This window comes from Cnephaeus nilssonii, assembly GCF_951640355.1.
Source record: "Cnephaeus nilssonii genome assembly, chromosome: 3".
NCBI classification, from domain to species: Eukaryota; Metazoa; Chordata; class Mammalia; order Chiroptera; family Vespertilionidae; genus Cnephaeus; species Cnephaeus nilssonii.
This window is the reverse complement of record NC_137074.1, coordinates 54645594-54668319: the sequence shown is the minus strand read 5'-3', so window position 1 is coordinate 54668319 and position 22726 is coordinate 54645594. Positions and strand designations below refer to the sequence as shown.

General features: G+C 52.2%; 1 protein-coding gene across 1 annotated transcript in view; it reads right to left on the bottom strand.

The window, feature by feature from the left end:
• Positions 1–22147, bottom strand: part of ITGB5 (integrin subunit beta 5) — a 110672-nt gene extending 88525 nt beyond the window's left edge. The window contains exons 1-3 of the mRNA XM_079766459.1: positions 21679–22147; positions 10791–10876; positions 184–388 (exon numbers count right to left, since the gene is read on the bottom strand). Coding sequence (XP_079622585.1) covers positions 184–388; positions 10791–10876; positions 21679–21748 — 361 coding nt within the window. The 5' untranslated portion in view covers positions 21749–22147. The remainder of the gene's footprint in view (positions 1–183; positions 389–10790; positions 10877–21678) is intronic.
• Positions 22148–22726: the final 579 nt, after the last annotated feature.

Genomic DNA, 22726 nt, shown 5'->3' with positions numbered 1-22726 from the left:
ATGTTACACCTATTTTACCACAATTTTAAAAATAGGGAAGATATTCGGTCCCTCCACGGGGCCTTGTACGCTGGCTCCCAGAGTCCGGGCCATGCCTTGCCTCCCCCCTCCCCTGGCTCTTGCCCTCAGCCTGTCCTGGCTCGTGTCCCCATTACTAACGTGTCCCACCTCGAGGGCACTCACCAGGCCGCAGGTTCACGGCGATCTCCTGTGGCGTCATCTGAATGACGTCGGAGCCCGCGTAGCTGGAGCCCTTGCTGCTGAGAGGCAGGCTCCGCAGAACCTGGGTGACGCTGGCCGGGCTCTCCAACTCCCCTTCGCAGCCGTTTCTGACCAGGTTTGCCTTCAGGTCACACCGGGAGGTGACAGACCGCAGGCTGCCGAAGTTCTAGGCAAAGAAACAGGAGGAGAGCGGGAGGTAGTCAGGTGTCTCTCCAGAACACCGCAGGCTGAAGGACCATCACCAGCTGGTTGACCTTGAACCCTCTACATCCCACCTTCACCGGCTAAACATGGAGACATGATCATCCCTATCCCAAATGCCTCACCAGGTATTGAGAGGATTGAGGGACTGGATATGAAAGCATTTTGTAAACTGCAAATACATAATACACATGTTTGGTTTCTTGGTTATTTTAATGGTCAAAAGGCTCCTTTAAAAATGCGCCTGTCTACATGATGAGCGGGAGAGAGTCACTGAAATGGTCAAAAGTTGTATAGCTATAATTTTCTGAAAGATGTAAGTGTCCAAGTTGGTCATCACTCAGGCAACCAAGAGTTAATCTCTGAGCTGTCCACTCATCGACCCGTCCATTCCGCAGCACTGGACATTGCACAACATGGAGAGGGGAATGTCGCAATATACATTGTATCCTCTGGCCTAGAGGTCCTCTCCTAGGATTTCACCACAGAAACTAATCAAGAGGAAGGGGAAACTCTATCAGATATGGACTGCTGTCATTTAGAATAGCATAATCTCACTAATGTGTAAACCTAAATCCCTGAACCCTAAGAAAAATACGGTACAGTAGGTCCTCGGGTTACATCGGAAATCTGTTCCTATGGCGCTACGTAACGCGATTTTCGCCCTAAGTCGAAACCCCCCCTTCATAAGCACCTACGTCACTCACATGGAGCACATACACAGCAGTAATGAAGTGAAGCGGTAAAAAAAAAAACTTAAAAGATAACAATTCTTGACCTTTACTTGTGGTAAGTAAATAATAAAAAACATAAAGCACATATGTACATACGTCGAAATGACGGAACTTTTTTTTTTTTTAATAAATAAACGGGAGGTGGCGATGTAACCACGAAACGACGTACGTCACGTCCAACATAACCCGAGGACTGCCTGTATATCAACTCAATAGATGACAGTCATTATCAATGATTATGAAGACTAAGTAGAAATTTCAGAACATTCATCCTAGTAAAAAGATCAGAAAAATATCATTGTATCTGCACTAGGATTCAAAAGAAAAACTTTAAAATGAAGATAGTTGAGGTATTAGGATAAACTACCCTAATTGTCCTTTATTGCTGTTTGGACAATAAAGCCACATTGGTGAGAAAAATATTTCTTAAGATGAACTGAGGAGAAGGGGGGCATCAGGACAGCCCAGCCCAAGGTGGTCACTAAGAGTCGGGGCTGTTAACGTTAGCAGGAAATAATATACTTTGTTTTAATATATGGTGACCGTCAGTATGGATCCTTTCCCAGCAATGACGTTTTTAAATGGCAAAGCAAACCCAGGGTTCTTGCTGAACGCCCTTCCGCTGACAGACGCGAGAACTAAGGTCACCTCCCGCTGGCCGGCTCCAGGGCTGCACGGGGCCATCTGTAAAGGCTGGACAGTCAGGCCCCTGATCTGCCTCCCGGGAGCTCTGACGGAAGCCTCGGTGGGTGGAGTGTCCCTTGCCTGCTGTGTTGGGAGCCAGACTGCTGGCAGAGGCACCCGCCGTCCTGGTCAAGGATGCCCTGAGGCTAGTCTATGTCTGTGAGTCTTTGCGAGATTCAAGACCAAGAAGAAAGACTGTGTAGTATTTTCTAAATAAGTAAAACCAGATGTGTTGTTCTGGGCTTATGAGTTTTTTTGTTTTGTGTGTGTGTGTGTGTGTGTGTGTGTGTGTGTGTGTGTGTGTTTATAAGTGGATTTTTCAATTTTCTGTGTCGAACCCTTGGAGATCTTGCCTATGAAAACCTCAGGGACTGCGCCGTAAGTATAACTGACTCCACAGCCCCTTGTGAAACACGGTGAGAGACATGAGTATTCTAGCTTAAAATGATTACCCTTTAAATTTTATAGGATTCCAAGCCAGGGTTTCCAAACCTGGGCTCCAGTGGGCAGATGTGACTCTGATGTAACAATTCTAATGAAGCAGAACAGCAGCCCAGGTCCAGGGGAAGGGGAGTCCGCCTCGGAGGGCCCTGCATCGACCGGTCTGCCTCTGGCGCTGCCCGAAGCAGAGGTCTAACCAGCTGCCCGGAGCGGGAAGGGCTCAGGGCCTGCCTGCTCAGTCAGAGCTTACCCGGCTAGTCGCCAACCGGCGGTCCGCAGACCGCTGGTGATCCGTGAGGTCCGGAAGGTTGGCAGCCGCTGGGCTAGAGTTTCTGAACTCCTGGCTGGCACACGGGGCCTTGCTGCCAGCGCCTCCAATGCCGAGGAGCTGGTTATCCTTGGCCCAGTTCTGATTGCCAAGGTGCACCTGCCTCGACCAGTCCCATGCAGACCCCTGCCACCAGGTTGGCAAGGAAAGCATCTTCGGTCTCCCCAGAGTGACAGGAACCCCCGATGTCCCTCCCAGGGCCTCAGCAGCTTGCACTGTGGAGCAGACGAGGCCACAGAGCCGATGTGCTTCACTCTGGGTGGGAGGCAGCTGCGTGACTCCTCCCCCACAGCCTCAGCCGTTCGCTTTCAGGCTGGTCATCGAGATCGTCCCCGATGGCCTGGACCTTCCTGGCCAGCCTGCTCAAGGGGCTTTCGATAGACACTACCAGCCTGTGATGGAGGGCTTGTCCGAGGCCGCCTGCTGGCCAGGAAGATGGACCTGCCATCGTCACCAGGAGACTCAAAGTCCAGGGCAGACCTCCCACCCCTGAAGGTCTCAGAGGCAGCCACACCTGTGCCAGTTACCACCTTATCTGTGTAGCTGGCTTTTCCAGCTGCACTCTGGGCCTCTTTATTCTCTGGGATGTTAGGAGCAAAGCCTCTTCATTCCCTCATTGCTAGCGTTTCCCCCTCTTTCTCCTTCACATCATTCTCCAAGGCTGTGGTAAAGCCTCAGCTCCGATGTGCATGGCTGCCCCGAAGTGTGCTGCCAGCACGGAGGACCGTGAACTCCGGCCTCGCCGCCTGGTTCCCGGCGTGAGAACTACCACTGAGCACGTCCAATCTGCAACTTGCAGGGTGACTTCAGAAGTGCCAACCGAGGCAGCCACGGGACAGTCCAGGCAGCCGCCTTCCCAGCAGCTCCAGCGTTAGGACAGTGAGAGACATCTCTTATGGCGCCCGTGCCCAAGTTAGAGTTAGTCTCAAGGCCCTTCACCTCTATCATCAGTTTGTCAAAACCCTATTTCGCGAAGTTCAGTGTTTTGCTCCTTGGGGCCGGCCCAGAGGTTTTACTGATGTGCTCACCAGCCTTTGAGACATCCTTACCTACATGTCAAACCTTGTCATTGTTCCAGAGCTTTAGGGCCTCAAAGACACCCCCTGGGCATGCCAGGTCTGAGGAACCCTGTGAGGGTAAGGCAGCTACCTCAACAGTGGGGTTCCCGCCGCAGTGGAGGGTCCCTATGCCGTGGAGTCTGATTTCTAGCCTTAGGTTCTCACTGCCCGAGAAAAGCACAGAGTGCTGCCGACCCCAGACAGTGTTCGCCCCACAAGCCCAATAACTTCTCCTCTCTTCCCCTAAGCTCCTTTCTAGTTCACTTTAGGGCATAGGCGTCTTTAAAGAGAAGAAACCAAGACCACAGAGGCCAGGGGCATATACTGTGATGGTTATGACCTTTCAGATACACAAGCATTATAAAGACAACGTCTCAATACCTGCAATGCCAAGCTTCAAATTCACTGAGAGCAGATGCCCCCATGGTAAACCCTTTGGAGAAAAGGAAGACTAGTGCCGAAGAAAATCCTCTCACACGAATGACATCCCAACGTCTGACGTGCTGAGAGCCTTTCTATCCCAGCAACCTGGCACCTGGACCCTCCACCAGATGGGAATACAGCACGCTCCAAGGGAAGGGGACCGGGGACGTATCGCCTGGAGCCAGCCCCTCACTTCTGCGGGTGGGGAGTCAGAGGCCACATGCCTGAGTCCGTGCCTACATTCACCCGAGAAGTCTGAATTCGCCTGGCCTCAGCTTCTTGGACCCGAGTCCAGCATTGTTTGTGTCATCACCCTCTCATCTCAGCCAAGGCCATTGCTGAAACCCACAGCAGAAAACTAGCGGGGCACACAGATTCCATGCCTCTGCATTTAGTATCTCCTTGCTGCCCCAAATGCAGAGAGCTTCCTGCCTCCTATCAAACTTGGAGGATAAATGTCCTCTTTGTGCAGAAAAATGAGTATGGAAGGTGGGAGGGGGGACTTTATCTCAACATGGAAAACAGGAAACTAGCCCTAGCTGTTTTGGCTCAGTGGATAGAGCGTCAGCCTGCGGATTGAAGGGTCCCAGGTCCGATTCTGGTCAAGGGCACATGCCTGGGTTGCAGGCTCCATCCCTAGTGGGGGGCATGCAGGAGGCAGCCGATCGATGACTATCTCTCATCATTGATGTTTCTCTCTCTTCCTCTCTGAAATCAATAAAAATATATTTAAAAAATAAAATTGGAAACTAGCTTCAGGATGGGCCTCTGATGGGCTCAATTACTTGCAAGTGCTCCGTGCTGGAGAGGTTTCCGTTCATGAAGGAACCTCTGTCCATGGTCTCCAGAACCTCATCATCAACTCCCCAAAGGCCTCACACGGGATAACTGCACTACAGGCAAGTTACCGAGAGAAGCGACAGAATGGGAACAGGAACTTGAAACATCTTTTGTGGCTTTTAGTCTCCATCTGGTAATAACAAAAAAGAAACGGGAGGTGTTCCAAATTTAGGTCCTTTTAATTTGCTACAACACTGGCCTCTGCACCTTGTTATAACCCGCCCCTCTCTATTCCCTCCATCTCCCGATACCGGAGCACACAATGAGGTTTACTGTTTATTGTAACACTGTAACACCTGACTCCCTGTACACTCTGTTCATCAAAATCTCTTTTCCTGCAGTCAAGGCCAAGGCCCAGCTGGCTCTGAGCACAGCTGCCTGGCATCTCAGCCAGTGCATTTTGGCCAGTGCATTCAGGGCTGTCTGTCTGTGCCACACCAGTCATTACATTTTATCTGCAGACCACCCCGCCTACTCCTGCTAAAGGCTAAGACGCTAAAAAGGTGTGGGTGGTTGTCCGGGGGGAGGACAGATTTTTGTTTGAAACTGCAGACCCTGGAAGAAGAGGCATTACTGTCCTAACGCCGGAAGAAGGCACCCAGGCCAATCCCTGGGATGAAGAGGGAAGAAGCAAACCGGTGAAGAGGCAGAGAGCCCGGCAGAGAAGTGGGCACAGGCGGGGAGCTGGCTGTCCTCTGAGGCTGGCCTTCTCCTGCAATATGACCGGGCCAGGCTCTCTGACCTGCCAAGGCGGCAGCCCTGGCTTGGCAGAGGCCTCATGGGTTTAGGGGTGAGGGAGGAGAGAAGGTAAGTGATGCAACCCCAAATCTGTGCACCAGCCACACACTGCCACGTGCGCTTCCTGTCTGGGGGTAGAGAAATCCCTCTGTCAGCTTCCAGTCGGCTGACTAAATGCACTGAACAAATATTTATAAAGCATCTGCAACAGGCCAAGATCATCCCTTTCCTGACCACAAAGAGATGTTCTCTCAAAGAATCTATATTTTAGTGGTGAGCTGGAGCAAATGCTCTCTCTTTTTTTTTTTCATGTTTTCCTAGCTCAGAGGAAACGTGGGTAATGTCTCCTCTACTTTCCCTGCCACCATAATTTCCCAGAAGGTCCAGTCAGCCCGTCTTGCCTTCCAGCTCTAATCCATCTCCTTCCTCACATTCCTGCCTCCAGTCCTACTGAATCCTTCATTCCTTCGTCTCCACCTCCACCTCCAAGGCAGACCCTTCACCCCAGCCCGGGCTCCCCCGAGCCTTCTTCCCAAGTCTATTTCCACCCAGCCCCAAGTCACAGGCCTCCCTGGGTCTTTTTTCCAGGTGCTCAACAGCCTGCACTGCCCGTGGCCACCTCACCTCAACGTGCCTCACTTTCACGCCCCAGGTCTCCCTTCTTCCCCCAGCCCAGCCCTGAGCTCATCTCCTGGCCTGCCTTTGCCTCCCCTGCTGCTCCCCCCAGCTGTGCTTTCTGTCCCACAGGGACCATGGGTCCCTGAGCCCTGCCCCTTCTCCTCACCCGCTGTTCCCTTGCAGGGCACGCCAGCCGCCTGCCTCCAGCTCACTGCTGGTCCACAAAGCCCATCCTCCCTTTTGTCCTGGGCACGCGGCTAGATTACGTCTCCAGTTCTCGTTGCACTGGGGCGCAGTGATGCGACGGGGTTTTAGACCGGAAAATGTGGTGGGGATGATGTGGGCTGCCCCAAGGGTTGTCCTAAAAGCACCGGCACACCTTCCTCTTCGGGGCTGGCTGGGGTGTGACACAGCTTCAGAGCAGAGGCGAATTTCCACTTTAAAAAAATGAAGGACAGCCCTGGCTGGTTTGGCTCAGTGGATGGAGCATCAGCCTGCGGACCAAAGCGTCCTGATTAGATTCCGGTCAAGGGCACGTACCTCAGTGGCAGGCTCCTCCCCGGCCTGGGCCCTGGTCAGGGCTCATGCAGGAGGCAACCAATTGATGTGTCTCTCTCTCTGTCTTTGACTCTCTCTTCCAGTCTCTCTAAAATCAATAAAAAAAATAAATCCTTGGGTGAGGATTTAAAAAAAAAAAAAAAGGACAAAATAGATAATATGCTGCCCGAGTTTGCTGTGTTTATTATTTACTTACTTACTTACTTATTTATTTTAATTCTCACTAGAGGTTATTTTCCCATTCATCTTTAGAGAAAGTGGAAGGGAAGGAAGAAGGGGGAGAGAGAGAGGCTGAGAGGGAGCGGGGGAGAGATGTGAGACTGGGGGTGGGCGCGAACCTGCAACCACCACCAGGAATCAAACCCATGACCCGTCCATCCTCGGGCCAATGCTCTAACCATTGAGCAACTGGCTAGGGCTACTGCGTGTTTTCTATTGTGCAGCACATACCGCATAAGTGTTCGGGCTGGCTGAGCAGCAGGGGCCAAGGGGCCACGAAGGACCAGGGACAGGGGCTGCGGTGTGCAGCGCAGGCAGGCGAGGACAGGCAGTCCCTACACACACACCCTCGTCTCAGATGGGGCGTCTGGCAACTGTGGCCGTACAGCCCGAGGGGAAGTCTGAAGCCGCCAGGTAAACCATGTTAGGAGCGCGGTTCACAGGGCCGAGCAGCAGAGCTGGGAGCGACCGGCATGCAGCACTGCGCCGGAGGACGGGAGGGAGGACACCGGCGGACCCCACCTCCCCTGTGGGAGGACAGTGCTGGGAGGTGGACTGGGTAGAGGAGGTGGGTGAGGTGATGAGGGGTGTTACATGTAAAGGGTCCCCACCTCCACCTCAGGTAAAACAAGGAAGGCACTGGGGGATCTAGAGCAGGGGAGGCCTGTGGGATGTGTGCTGGGATGAACCCTGGGTGATATGCAGCGACTAGGACCCCGCAGATCAGAAGCCACGAGAACACACTGGTTAGGGACCTGGTCCTCCATGCTTCCACTCAGTATCAGCCCTCAATACACACACACCATACGCTCTTGGCAGGTACGGTACTTCTCCCCTGGTGTCCCAGGTTAAGAAGGCACTGGCCACATTCATTCTGTCTTGCTAAGGGGCAGGGATTGATCAAAGCCACCCCTGAACTCTCCAGACCCAGCTCCCTGAGACACATTCGGCCCCGGGAAAGTTACCTTCCAAAGATGGTGGGAAGCTGCCTCCCGTGCAAGCCTCATGGGAAGTTGTGCAGCCAAGAACGGGGCCCTATCTAGGCATAGAGGGGGAACCCAAGTGTGGGCTGGGACAATGACATGCTCCTCGGATAATGGCATTCGGTGTCAATGTCAGGACCTCACAAATACTAACACAAGAAAGGAAGAAACCTAAAGAAGACAAATGACGCTGGGGTCCAGATCCCACTGCCCACATTTCACTAGAAAATACCCATCGGTGAAAGCAGTTTGCTGGACAACTCTCATTCACCACTCAGGAGGCTGGGTTAAACAGCAGCCCACCCACAAGCCCCCTCATGCACTGATCTCATTCTATACTCCCAATAACGCTGGAGGGTGGGAAATATCTTATTCATTTTACATACAAAGAACTAAGAATAAATCATGGCAAAACTGTATTTAAACTTTGATTTTCTAGCTCCATGTCTTTTTAGCAGGCCTCTTTGATCAAAGATGAATTCCTGCCAGACTCTTGGCTGAATCTGAGGATGCTAAGATGAGTAAGACATGGTTTAGGTTCTCAAGGAGATGATGACTTAGTTGATGACAGGCATGAGAACAAATGAACAGAATAAGAGTCTAGAAGTGCTATTGAAGGAGTAGAGTATAGCAGACAAAGACGTGACCATGGCCTGCACAGGCACACACAATAAATAGCCATTTAATGAACTCCTTCAACCAATATTTATTGAGCAACTACTATATGTCAGGTACCACTCTGGGTGCTGGAGATAATAGCAATGAAGAACACAGATAAAGCTCCTGCCCTAACATTCTGGTGGAAAAAGCTTGCATTCTCATATCAAATATGGACAGATAGATGGATGAATGGATGGACGGACAGACAGACAGATGTGTCAAGGGAAAACCATGAAAGCCTTCATTGAGTAAATGAGGCTTGACCTGAGTCTTGGAAACCTGGAGACAAGGTGTTGGCCGCCAGAGGGCCCTGAGAAGGAGCCGCACAGGGGGAACCACGAGGGGGCTCATCAATCAGTGTCCTGGGGATCTTCCGGTGATTCCCTCCGGCTCGAGTGCTGGGGTGGGCACGGGACAATGTGGGGAGGCAGGAACTTGGATTTGTCCTGCAGGTCATAGGGAACCAGTGAAAGGCTTTAAAGAACATTCAAATCAAAGCCAGGAATTAAACACAAATCAATGAGGGTTTCACATATTGCGAAGATTCCACTCTCAAAGTACTTGTGCTGTAATCTTACTCTCTACTAAGAAAAATTCTAGGGCAGTCACACAATGGAGGCAGTGTAGACCAAGCTGGTTTGCTCAGTGGGTAGAGCGTCAGCCTGCGGACTGAAGGGTCCCGGGTTCGATTCCGGTCAAGGGCATAAGCCCGGGTTGCGGACTCAAACCCCAGTGGGGGGCGTGCAGGAGGCAGCTGATCAATGATTCGCTCTCATCATTGATGTTTCTATCACTCTCTCCCTCTTCCTTCCTCTCTGAAATCAATAAAAATATATGTGTTTTTTTAAAAAGAGGCAGTGTAGCCTATAGGAAAGAGCTGGGTTCAGAAATCCAAGAAGCCAGACTCAAACCCCAGCTTTGGAACATCATGTGGCCTTGAAAGAGATGTTACCTCTCTGAGCCTCAGCTTTTCATCAATAAAATGGGTGCATCACCACCCACCCGACAGAGCTGTTGTGCCGATTAGAGATGCAGTGTTCAGAGTGTGTGGCATCTAGCAGGGGCCCCTGCGATCCTTTTCAGCCATCGCAGGCTGAAGAGTCCCTGGACCGCTGAGGCCGCGTCAGGGCAAAGGGCCTGGCCTCCCTGACGGGCACCACAAACTGAACTGCAGAGGCTGAGCCGGTCCCAACGAAAAGTTTTCAGTTCTTTCCAAAGAACCTTAATCGTGCACTCGTGCACGCAGGGCTTATGCCCACGGTTCTCACGACAGTTTAGAAAACGGACCCAGCATTTTCCTTTAGAAACAGATCACTTCCCAATGAGCCCATCAACCTTGATATTGGCATTGCTTTAGGATAGCAATCTGCTCAAACTGACTCTCCTTCCTCTAGGGCAGTGATGGCGAACCTATGACACGCGTGTCAGCACTGACACGCGTAGCCATTTCTGATGACACGTGGCCGCTGAGGCGGCCGCATGCCGAGGATGAAACATTTATGGCTCCTGAGGATGAAACATTTGCGAAATAATGTTTTTTCCTCAAAGTGACACACTACCCGAGTTATGCTCAGTTTTTTGGTGAAGTTTGACACACCAAGCTCAAAAGGTTGCCCATCACTGCTCTAGGGTTTGAAGAAACAGCAGCCATTCTTTTTCGGTAAAATCATTCCAGGAAGGCCAGTTCGTGACATTCAAGTCATCCTCCAATAAGCCACATCACGATGAGCAGCACCCACCAACCTGTCACCCACCCAGGCATGTTTTGAAATACACTCGCTTCACAGGCTCAGGTCTCTGACTAAAGAGAAAACGACACAAGAGTCATTACGGGTTCCCCCACAAAAGGAGAGAAAGGCCTTGCTTCCCGAAAACAGAATTAAAACGGTCAACACTCTATCTAGAGACCCAACGTTATAAAAATGCCACTTTTCTCTGCTCATTGCCCTGGGGAAAGGAGGAAGAGACAGCTTGCAGAATCGGCACTCACGTTTTCTGTCCAATCAGCTTGTGTGCCGTGACCCCCTCCCGACCCCCAGAGCGTTCCCTCCCTTCTTCCTCCCCGCTTCCCCGGCCCACATACCTCTTTGGAGCACCAGGCACATTTGGGGTGGATTAGCAGACATTCTTCACAAGAGGTGGCACTTCCGCGGGTGCATTCATTGAGACCTTCAAAGCAAGATCAAGATGCACCAATCAGTTCCCGGCCATAGTCAGCCATAATCCCTGCAGACGAGGCCTTTGAAGGGGCCGGAGGAGGAGTCCCCTCCTTTACGAACGGGGAGCCTGGGTGAGGCTGCAGGGAGCAGGCCCCAGTGCTCGTTGCAGGCTAAGGCTCATGGGCTGAAGCCAAACACTGGGGTTTTGAAGCGCCGGCACCAAAAGCATGCACACCTGTGTTAGCAACTCCCATTTCTTCTGCTGGACACACCTGGATTTCCACCCCCTCCCCATAACACAGCAGGTTATACATAACATAACATAGCATAGCAGGCCCCTTTACACTTTCAGCCAAAATGACCCAAAAAATTACAAAAAAGGAAATAAAAAAGAACAGATCAGTCTCCATCACGCATAAGAAATGAAAATCCTAAATCGGTGGTACCACACCGAATCCACAGTGCCAGTGCAGCCCTTAAAGAAGAATGTAGCCCAGGAACACAGTGCTGGGTTAGGATAAAGGAAATCCATTAATTCAATATAACTACTACTGGGTCAAATAAGACAAGCCATATCCTCACCTCAGGTAATGAATAGGCGTTTGATCAAATTCAAAACCCATCACACACACACACACACACACACATCAGAAACTAAGATTAGAAGGAAATTTCTTTATTGTTGTAAAGTTACTTATTTCAAACCCAGGCCATCCCCCTCCCCCAATGGTGTTGAGTTTAAATCTATTGTTCCCTCCCCTCCCTCCACCCTACCCTCCCACCCATCCGCCCCCACCTCACAGCAGCAGGGGTATCCTTGTGAAACTTCTCAGCCCTTTCTCTTCCTTCCTCTCTGAAACATCAGGCCAGATTTTTTTTCTTGACCCAAAGCAGAACTGGATGGTTTTTCTCTGAATGAAAATGACTCTACGTGGTCCTAAGAGACCCACTGGTCTCGCCTGGTCGTGGCCTAGAGGCACGATGGACGGAATAAGGAAAACCCAGCCATAGGAAGAAGGGCTCAGAAAGTCAAAAAGAGGAAAAGGGGAGAGTGGAAGAGAAAATACAGGGAACTAGAGATACCTCCCTATCTCCGCTAAACACCAGAATAACTTTCATTACAAGGCATCTGGAAGCTGGAGCATTTCCCTAATTTGCTCATTTTAACTCCCTGCTTCTCCTTTGTCCCTAGAAGTAAAACCACACAGGAACTGGGTGACACAGGAAGCTACACTGGGTCCCCCCATGGGACACTGGAGGGATAGAATGGTGGCTGGCATAGGCGGGAGGAGAAACGGGCAGGACCAGAGTTGCTGGGAAGAAAGAAAGGGTGGCTTGAGGTGAACGCAAAGGTTTCCACCAGCCACAGACCCCAGCCCTGAACCCTGGGTCCCTGTCCCCCTGCCATCATCCTGTAGGGAGCCCTGCCTCCCTGCCACGGAGCTGGCACTGCTCAGAAACCACCTCGCTGCCCGCCCTGCGGCGGGTCTCCTGGGTACAGCGCTGGGCGAAGAGCACACTTGCCCGGGGAGACAAGCTGGGGGACCAACCAGGGTGCACGACCTCATTTGAGCAGGGACCCCTCCCAGGTCCAAACACTGACCAAGGAAATCTTAGACCCCTGCCTGCTTCCTGCTTACGGTGACTTTCAAATGGGCACTTTCGCCTTTAAGAAAGAGAGTGTGTGCAGGATACACTTCAAAATGCCAGTTGCCTTTTTTCGGTCCAATTCCCTTACCTGTCAGAAACCGCCACCTGAGGGGCCGGGGACAGTCAAAGCTAGAATGAAAGTGACTTTCCCCTGCTCTCCTCAGTTCGTCAAATACAAACTCAGGCCCTCGTGGCATACCACGTGCTTTGATGTATAAAACTATTATACTAAGTGAAATAAGCCAGTCAATGAAAGAAAAATACCACATGATCTCACTCATTTATGGATAATAAAGAACATTATAAACTGATGAACAAAAAGATAGATACAGAGACAGTAAAGCAACAAACAGACTTTCAAATTACAGGGGGAAAGTTAGGGAGGGGGGGGAGATAAGAAATCAAACGAAGGACTTGTATGCATGCATATAAGCATAAACAATGGACGCAAAACTCTGGGGGGTGAGGGCATGTGTGGGTGTGGGGTGTGTGTGGGGGGTAATGGTAAGATATGTACACATATAATACCTCAATAAAAAAAATGTAAAAAAAAAATAAATAAAAAAAATAAAACTATTTCCATGCCATCATGGAACTACAGAACCTTGGAGTTAAAAATGTTTTAAGATGAAGGAGTCAAGTCGCCTCATTTGATGGATGAAAACATGAAAAGCAAGAGTGACTTGGAACCAGGAGCCCAGTCTACAGGGAGAGGTCAGAGAGGATGCTGGCCACCAAGTGCCCATGTAGGGACCTGCCTGGTAGTCCGGCACCCTCCCAGACTCAACGCCACGTGACAGGGAGTCCCAGTGTCCTCTGGAAGAGATCTCCAGCAGGCCTTTGGTCAAAAAGACACTTGAGATCGAGTATCTCATTTATGTCTCTGCCCCAATCCACATAAATTCACAAACACCACTTTCTAATTACCAGGGCCTCATCACTGAGCTCTGGGAACTTGGGGTGTGGGGGGAATCTGGACTCAGGGGTCCTCGGTTCTGACCCAGATCAGACTGGGCTCTGGCCCTCTACTTTGCCAGCGTAAGACCTTAGATATAACACGGAAGAGGCTCAAATGTGACAGACTGTAAAATATCTGTCATATTGCATTGCTAATTGTTTCTAGTTAATTATTAACATTCATATGCAATAGTAAAGTAGTTTTATTGCACTTGAAATTATTCCCCTAGAATTAGGTTGCTGTGGGAACAAAAAAGTTTAAAAAAACCTGCACTCAGCATGCCAAGCACAGGACTAGGGGATGCTGGAGGTACAGAGACGAGTGAGCCAGGCCTGGCTCCCCAAGAGCTCACAGCCGGCCGGGTACCAGGCAGCAGACAGGCACTCTAGGCACCGACGGCAAAGGCCGTGTGCTGGTACGTGTCATGGTGCCAGAGTTACTCCCTTTGGCATCTCTCCCCTCTCCACCTATTAATGTTTCAGACAGTTTGGATTTGGCTGGATGAGTCACTGGGCACCAATAGCACCGTGAAAGGAAGGAAGCAATGAATAAAAAGCTAAACAGCCGGAGTTCACAAATGTCAGAGTGTCGTGTCTAGGTCACGGAAACGCGCTGGCGGCACAGACGCCGGCCACATCTTTCCTCAGTTGCTGTTCGTGTAGTGACTATTCCCAGCTCAACTTCAACTGCCTGCGGCACTTAATGTCTCTGAAGCCCGGGGTTTACTGCAAACCATAATCTAAAAATATGCTCTCCTTCCGAAACTCATTGACTCACCCCTCTCTTTCATCAATCATATCCAGGCGGCCACCATGTCCGGCTGATCATTCCTTCAAGATGTATGAAATGTCTCTTTCTTTCCAATCCAGCCCTTCCTGCCCGCCCCCTCCACCCCACACAGTCCAAGCCAGGCCCTCTGCGGATTCCTGCAGCAGCCTCCTGGCTGGCCTCCCTCCCTTCTGCCTCTCCCCAGCACACGTCCAAGGTCAACACCTCCTGAAGCACATATCCAGCGGTTGAAGTTTCCTGATCTAAAACCTTCAGTGGGATAGCAGGAGTGAGCACCAGGCTGGACCGGCCCTACTGGCTGGGGGAGAGGAGAGCAACGCTATTCAGGTGGGTGGTGGGAAAAGCGTGATGAGCGCGTGGGGTGTGCGCTCTCCGTGGGAAGCACAGGAACAGTAACAGACCACGACATTCGGAGCAGTGAATGTCTGTGCCACCACCTTCAAGATACAAGTGAGAAGCCAGGTCAGAGAAATACAGTCCTGAATTACATTGTCGTCACTGTTTTCAAAACAACAGAAAATAAAACATTTCATTATTCTTTTTTTTTACCTTCTTTTTTATTAAAAAAATATAATTTAATTGATTTCAGAGAGGAAGGGAGAGGGAGGGAGAGACAGGAACATTAATGATGAGAGAGAATCATTGATCGGCTACCTCCTACACGCCCCCTACTGGGGACGGAGCCCACAACCTGGGCATGTGGGTGCCCAGGACTGGAATTGAACCTGGGACCCTTCAGTCCATAGCCCGACACTCTATCCACTGAGCCAAACCAGCCAGGGCACATTTCATTATTCTTGTTTAAAAAAGAAAAAAGTTAGTAAGGTACTGGCATGCTTCGCCCTATGACCTGAACTACATCTGCCACATTTGTCCACACAATAGATCAATTATTCCCAGTACAGAACCTAGCAACTAATTGGTCAGGGGGGAAGAGGGATTTGAAGATGTTACTATCTATAATAATAAAAGGGCAATATGCTAATTAGACCGGACATCCTTCCAGACGTCCTTATGGATGATCTTCCGGACAAAGCCGAAGCTGCGAGGGAAGCCCGGGTCCTGGGTGCCTGCAGGCGATGGAAGGAAGCCCGGGTCCCGAGTGCCAGAGGGAAGCCGGTGCTGGCAGCCGGGGGAAGGAAGGCCTACTCTTGCATGAATTTCGTGCATCAGGCCTCTAGTGAAATACTATAATATTCTCTAGGAAGGATCTATCTTAGTTCACATTTTAGACTGCCTTTTTGAACATCAGACATCAGCAGAACACCCAACAATGTCAGCTTTAGAGAGAAGAATTGTGTCTAGGTCACAATGGAATACTTTCTACTTTTTAAAAAAATGTGCAATGCTCCCTATATACTAACTAGAGGCCCGATGCATGAAATTCATGCAAGAGCAGGCCTTCCTTCCCCCAGCTGCCGGCAACGGCTTCCCTCTGGCACCCAGGACCCGGGCTTCCCTCGCAGACCAAGCTTCATCCGGAAGGTCGTCTGGAAGGACATCTGGAAGGATGTCTGGTCTAATTAGCATATTAAGATTTTATTATGATGGATATAAAGCTTACTCTGATATACTGCTAAATTAAAAATAAAAGACTGAGCCTGCTGGGTGGCTCAGTCAGTTGGAGCGTTGTCCCATACACCAAAAGGTTGTGGGTTCAATTCCCAGTCAGGGCACATAGCCAGGTTGCAGGTTCAATCCTTGGTTGGGGCATGAGTGGGAGGCAATGACCAATGCCTGCCTCTCTCTCTCTCTCTCTCTTTCTCTCTCTCTCTCTCTCTCTCTGTCTCTCTCTCTCTCACCCCCACTCCCACCCCCTTCCTCTCTGTTTAAAATCAATAAAAACATAACCTCGGGTGAGGATTAAAAAATACAAATAAATAAAAGGCAAGATGCAGACATGTGTTTAGTGCTGCCTTTCAATAAGAGCGGGGGAGGCATATTGGTAACATATGTGCAGAAAGTACTCTGGATACATAAGAGACCTCGCAGGGACAATGTGGACAACTCAGGAGAGGTGGTGTCCTGGATGGGAAACTGGAACAGGAAAGGACATTAGGTAAAAGCTAAGGAATCTGAATAAGTATGAGCCTTAGTTAATAATAATATGTCAACGTGGTTCCTTAGTTGTAACAAATGAACCATACTGATAGAAGATGTTAATAACTGGCAAAACTGGAAGTGGGTACATGGGAACTGTCTGTACCATCTTCTCCATTTTCCTGTAACCTAAAACTGTTTTACATTTCTTTTTTAAAATATATTTTTATTGATTTCAGAGAGGCAGGGAGAGGGAGAGAGAGATAGAAACATCAATGATGAGAGAGAATCATCAGTCTGCTACGACCTGCATGCCCCCCGCTGGGGATGGAGCCCATACCCGGGCATGTGCCCTTGACCGTAATCGAACCCAGGACCCTTCAGTCTACAGGCCGACGCTCTATCCACTGAGCCAAACCAGCTAGGGCTGTTTTACATTTCTTAAAAGTTAAAATTTTGTGGGTTTTTTTTAAATGCAATTGAAACCATGAAGTGGTGGTATCAGGAACCTACGGTAAGTAGGACCAGGGCAGTTCACCTGGTAGCAGGTGAGACAGACCCCCTCCGGCCCCCGTAGGTGCTATGAGCCAAGGCAAGGAAGGAGAGGCCAATTCTGTTCCACCAGAGGGCTGCAGAGAAGCCTCCATGGGGAGGGGGCATTCGGGCTGGAACAAGGACTTGTTCTGCCACTTACTGGCTACGTGACCTTGAGCAAGTCATTTTACCTTCCCAGGCCTCAGCATCTTCATGCAAACAATTCAACTAAACGGTCTCTATCACAGACTCTGCCTCCCCCCTAATCTTGACATTTAAGTGGGTTCTCTCTCCCCCAGAATGTTTCTTCCTAATAAGCTACATGCAGAGTCCTGACCTCAAAACTGGTTGGAGAAGGCAGTGAAGAGGTAAGGATGAAACAAGCCGCCCCACCACACACACACACACACACACACACACACAACACTAACATTTGCTGCTCATCTATACATTCAACTAATATCATTCAGACACAGTTCCAGGCACAGAGGATAGAGAGGAATAAGACTGATAAAACTCCCTGCCTCACGGAGCTTATGTCATGGATGGGGGATACCCTTGTTGTGGAAGATAGATAACAATAAGGTAAGCAAGTACATTGGCCAGCGCTGAGAGCTAAGGAGAAAAATTAAGGAAGGAAAGGATATAGGAAGAAGGTGGGGCAGGAGGCTGCAGCTTTAGCCGGGCGTGGCTGAGCAGGAACCGGCTGAGAAAAGGTAGAGGAAGCCGGCCTGCATCCCTGGGAGGAGCGTGTTCCAGGCCGAAGAAGGGCCTGCAGCGGGAGCAGTGGGAGCTTGGGCATCTCTCTGGAAACAGCCAGGAGGAGGCGCGTGCTGCTGGAGGGAAGTGTGTGAGGGGAAGTGGTAAGAAAAGTAACGTCAGGGGAGTAGGGCAAGGGAGAGCTCACAGAGAGCCCGGCAGCACACCGGCAGACCTTTTGGAGGGTTTAAAGCCAGGGGCATGGTCTGAGTTAAGTTTTAGCGGGATCGCTCGAGTCAGAGTGAAGAATAACTCAAGGGACAAGGGCAGAAGCTGGTCCCAGGTCTACAAGAGACAAGCAACCATCTCTGCAAAACTCTGGTGGGAGTGGTGTTGGGGGTAGGGGATGGGGGAGGGGGAGGGGGGAATCCAGTAAGGAGAGGGCAGGCCCCGCTATGCACAGCCCCCACCAAACATCCGCCCTGGGGGACGTGTCAAGGCCCGTCCTGGAGCCAACGTTTCGTGGTGTGGCCCAGGAATCAAACCCTGCTTTCAACGGAGGCAAGAAGAGGCCTCCAACGCAAACGGGCGCCTGTAACTAAAGTGTTCCTTTACATCTCTAAAGGCCATTAATCCCATTCCAACTGCAAAGAAAGAAAACAAACCATAGCTTTGGCTTCCAAAGGCCTGGGCCCCAGTCCAATGAAGATACCTGTGCAAAGAGCCCTACCCCCTGACCCAGCCGCACACCAGCCCCAGAAAGGACGCTGTTGTGTAAGTGCCGTGTAACTGCCCCACATCGCTGATAGCGCTGGCACCTCTCAGCATATGCCCGTGAACCCGTGAAGGAGAAAAGGTAGTTGCCAGGCAGGCACGGAGGGCCTTTTGCCAACTACTTAGATATTTTAATTCCCCGTTGCCTCAGCAGCTAAATAAGCATGGAGAACAAGCAGGCGAGGAATACTAATTAGAGCTAATTAGGCCCTGCCCTCTTCCGCTTCAGTCCCCTTTATACAAAGCCCCCCGATTCAAGGATGATGGAGCCAGAATGTAAATACCTAGGGTAAACAGCAGTCCACACACCAGGCCCCCCATCTGCATTTCATTGTCCTGTCACTTCTAAACCTACATCTGATCACCTGAAGAGGGCCACCAACCCACAGGCAGATTCCAACAGCCCCATCACAGACCAAGGGACATGGGGGTGGGGGACGTGCTGCCACCAGCAGGCCTCTAAACAGACGAAAGGGCTCTCTGTAGGGCTCAGAGCATTCTATCCGCAGGGCATCACTGAAGGGACATGTAACACGCCATACACTATGATAGCAAACGCGACTCTAGCCCTGCCGTAAGATCAACAGCACATTCCCCACGCCTTAGGGAGCAAGGGCCTCACCCCAGAGAAACCCTCCCTTGGTTCCGTGGGAAGACCAGTCCCAGGGTCCGGTCCGAGGCCCTTGGCCATGGGATAAGGCAGAGAGCAGAGAAGATAAGCCTGGGATGGGGGGTTGTCAACCTCCCAGAGGCCTGTTTGAAACGAGCACCCTGAAAAGTCTGTTTCCAGCTCGATGACGCGCAGAGATGAAAGTGTGGTGAAAGCAAGAGACGGCAACTTGGCTAATGGTCGAGGGACACCCTGGCAGGGGCCCTGAGAGCACCTCTTTCTTTCATTGGGTGCGGAAGGTTTTTCTTTCAAATCATGTTCCTACTAGTAGTAGCAAGAGAGAAACAAACTCTGGAGAAAGTACCTGCAGGGCTTCAAGGAAAAAAACGGAAAACTGTTTCAAACTATGTTTGAAGTTGGCTCAGCACCGCTGGGAAACCAGGACTCACGGGGAGTTGAGTCAGCCCCTTTGAACCTCGACAAGCTGCAGGGCCTACGTAAGAGGGAGATGACCAGGTCTGGAGGCCAGCGATGGGCTTGCCCTGCCACCATTCTGCTGGCCCACCAGGAGCTGGCTCAGCTCCAAGGCAACGGCAGAAGGAAAAAGTAACCTGAAGGAGTTGGAAATATGTACCACCATGGCTCAGTGCTTTTTTCCCACCGAAGGTGCATCATGTGGGACAAAGGGCACTGAGCCTAAACAGACTTGAGGTCTTGCCCTGACCGGTTCGGCTCAGTGGATAGAGCGTCGGCCTGCGGACCGAAGGGTCCCAGGTTCAATTCCGGTCAAGGGCATGTACCTTGGTTGTGGGCACATCCCCAGTAGGGGGTGTGCAGGAGGCAGCTGATGGATGTTTCTCTCTCATTGATGTTTCTAACTATCCCTCGCCCTTCCTCTCTGTAAAAAATCAATAATATATATATATATATATATATATATATATATATATATATATTTTAAGAAGATCATTGTAGGGACATGTATGAACTTCAAAAAACAAATCACAATGCAAATGAAAAATAATATGCGGAAAGAATTGTTTGCAACTGGAAATATGAGTTTTTATTAGAATCACAGAAAGGTCAAGCTGTGAGGGAACTTTGAGGTCGTTTCCTTTAGCAATTCCTAATTTTTGGAGTTCACAGAACATTAAGATCACAACAAAACAAAATGGGGGGGGGAGCAAAATGTATATAGGACTACCTAATTTTTTTATGTTGTCAAAAATGAAAAACTACCCTCTGTTACCACTTTAAATCATTAAAAAAGTTTCCCACTACAAATAAAAAAGAATTTCAAATTAAAGGGCAGTCCTTGTGAAGCAGGGGACCGGTTGGCAAAGATACACTCCTGTGTGTGAGACAGGCTACATCTTTAAAAAAAAAATTTTTTTTTTTTTTTGGCATTTCCCTGGGGACCCATGAAAACATCAGTGATGGGCACTGGTTGCCAGATGGGTGTTTGGAAGCCGCTGATCTATTCCAAGCTCTGGAGTGGTTAGTGTCCCGTAAAAGAAACCTCGCTGCAGTAGTGAGTTTGAATTAGGCCTGAAGAAGGTTTTTGTTCGCCCAGACCCCTCCTGCGCTCTCAGACCGAAACCTCCACCGCCTTCATGTAAATGAGTCACCGTGGAGAGGGCGTGCAGCCTCCCTCCGCAGCCAGGCCATTGGCTCACAAGAGCCACTAAGTACATCGGCCTTTCAAGTGAACGGCGCACCCCAACACGCTTATTTCCTACGGGGAAAGAGAGAGTTGGGGGCTTCCTGCCCTTTTTTGGAGGGGTCAGGGGTAGCTCCTCTGCCGGGAAACCCCAGCACCCAGTTGAGCATCCTTCCTCTGGGGCCTCCTAACTGCCACGTCCAGCACTCTCCCAACTCGAAAAAACTTACGGCAGGTAACACACTGCAGCCAGCCCTTGGCGGTGTCGCGCTAACGCAATCTCACACACACACACACACACACACACACACACACACACACACACACACACACACCCTGCCCTCCGCTGCAAATCCTCCCGAGTTAGGGGGCGTGAGGCACGGAGCACGTTTGCAATCGCGGTATGAAGTAAGGCGGAGGGACCAGATCGGGAAGTCCCAGGGGCGGCTGGGGCTTGGGACGCGGCTCTCCCCTCGGGTCTGCGGTTTCTTGGGGGAGAAGCAGAGGGACTACGTCGCTAAAGGAAGGCGCCAGGCTGGCCTGGGCTCAGTGAAACTCGGGTCCGCTCTTGGGCCCTGAGCACCCTCAGCTCCAGGAGACGAGCCCTCCGGGGTGAGCCGTGGCTCCCCTCTTTGGCTCCAGCTAACGCTTCGGGTCTCGCACCTCCAAGTAGCCTTCGCCGTCCGGGGACGGGGCACCGGCGACATCACTTGGCGCCTCGCATTAGCCCGCCGGCCCCCGGCCGGCCACAAGGGCCGCTTTGTGCCAGGGAGTGCAGTCCCGGCCCCAACTCCGGGCCGGCGCGGCCCTCCCCGCGCACTGGGCGCGGGCGAACTGGGTCGGGCCGGGCTGTTTACACAGGAAGGGAAGGCTCCCGCTCGGCCAGGAGAGGACCGGCGGCCGGCGGCAGCCCGGCGAGACCGCGGGTGGCGCACGCAGTTCTTAACCCCCCACCGGGCCGAACGGCGGCGGCTCGCCCACCTGGGAGGGCTCAGAGGCGCTTTCCACCCCGGGCACCGCCTCCCGCCCCAGCCCCGCGCCTGCGGGCGGCTCTGTGCGCCACAAAGTTTCTTTCCGCCAGCGGCCGGAGCGGCTTACCTGGGAGCCTGGGCACCAGGGTGTAGAGCCCGAGGAGGCAGGCGTACAGGGGCGCCGGGGCCCGCGGCATGGTGGGGGCGCGCGTCCGGGGCTGCTGCGCGGGGGCCGAGGGCCGGGGGCCGCAGCCGCATGCCCGGCGCGCAGCCGGGACTCACAGCGCCCGAGGCCGGGCGGGAGTCGGCGGCGGCTGCGCTGGCCCGCGCCCCGCCGCCACCATCCCTCCCGCAGCGCCCGCAGCGGAGTCCCGGGCGGCCGCTGCCCCGGCTCGCCGGCTGGGACGCCTGGGGTGTCGGCGATCGGGACGGCCCTGCGGGCGGCCTCGGGCAGGGGAGGGGCTGTCTCCGCGCTGTGGCCGCAACTTGGGCTCCGGGACGCGCCCCGCGCAGAGGCTCCCCCGCGCGCCGCACACTCCGTTCTTCGCCTCCGCCCCTCCCCGCCCTCCCTCCGGCCCGCCGGGCTCCACTTTCCTCCCCTCTTTTCCCCTCCCCTTCTCTCCCATTCCAGGCCCCCGCCCGGCTGCCACACGGTCAGCTTACGGCGGGGCGGGGCGGGGCGAGTTCCCTGCCCGGCCAGCTCCGCCCCCGCGCGGGGACCGGCCCGGGACGCCAGGCGGCGGGCGGCCAGGTGGGAGTCCCTTCCGGCGCACTCGGGGCGGGGGCTCTGAACCGCTGGGGGTGTCTGGCTAGGCTTTCTGGGCGCTTCCGCAGGGGGGCGGGGCACTCTCGGCCGGGCGAGCCGAGGTTACCTGGGGCGGCTGGTCTCCGGAAGGGAGGGCAGGTAGGTGGCATCGTGCCTCCATCCCCGCGCTCGCCGGAGGAGGCACCGAGGCGCCCGCGCGAGTAACCGCGAGGCGACGAGCTGGATGGAGAAGGGAGGGCACGTGAGACGTGGAGCCCACTATTTCCAAATTAACATCCTTCCCCTTTCGAGGATTCGCGCCTGGCCGATGTGCTGCTGTTCTGTGTGTTATCTCGGTACACGAGTGGGTTCCGTGAAGCCAAACTGATAAACTCAAAAACGGCTGCTCAGTCGAAATTTCAACTCGTCA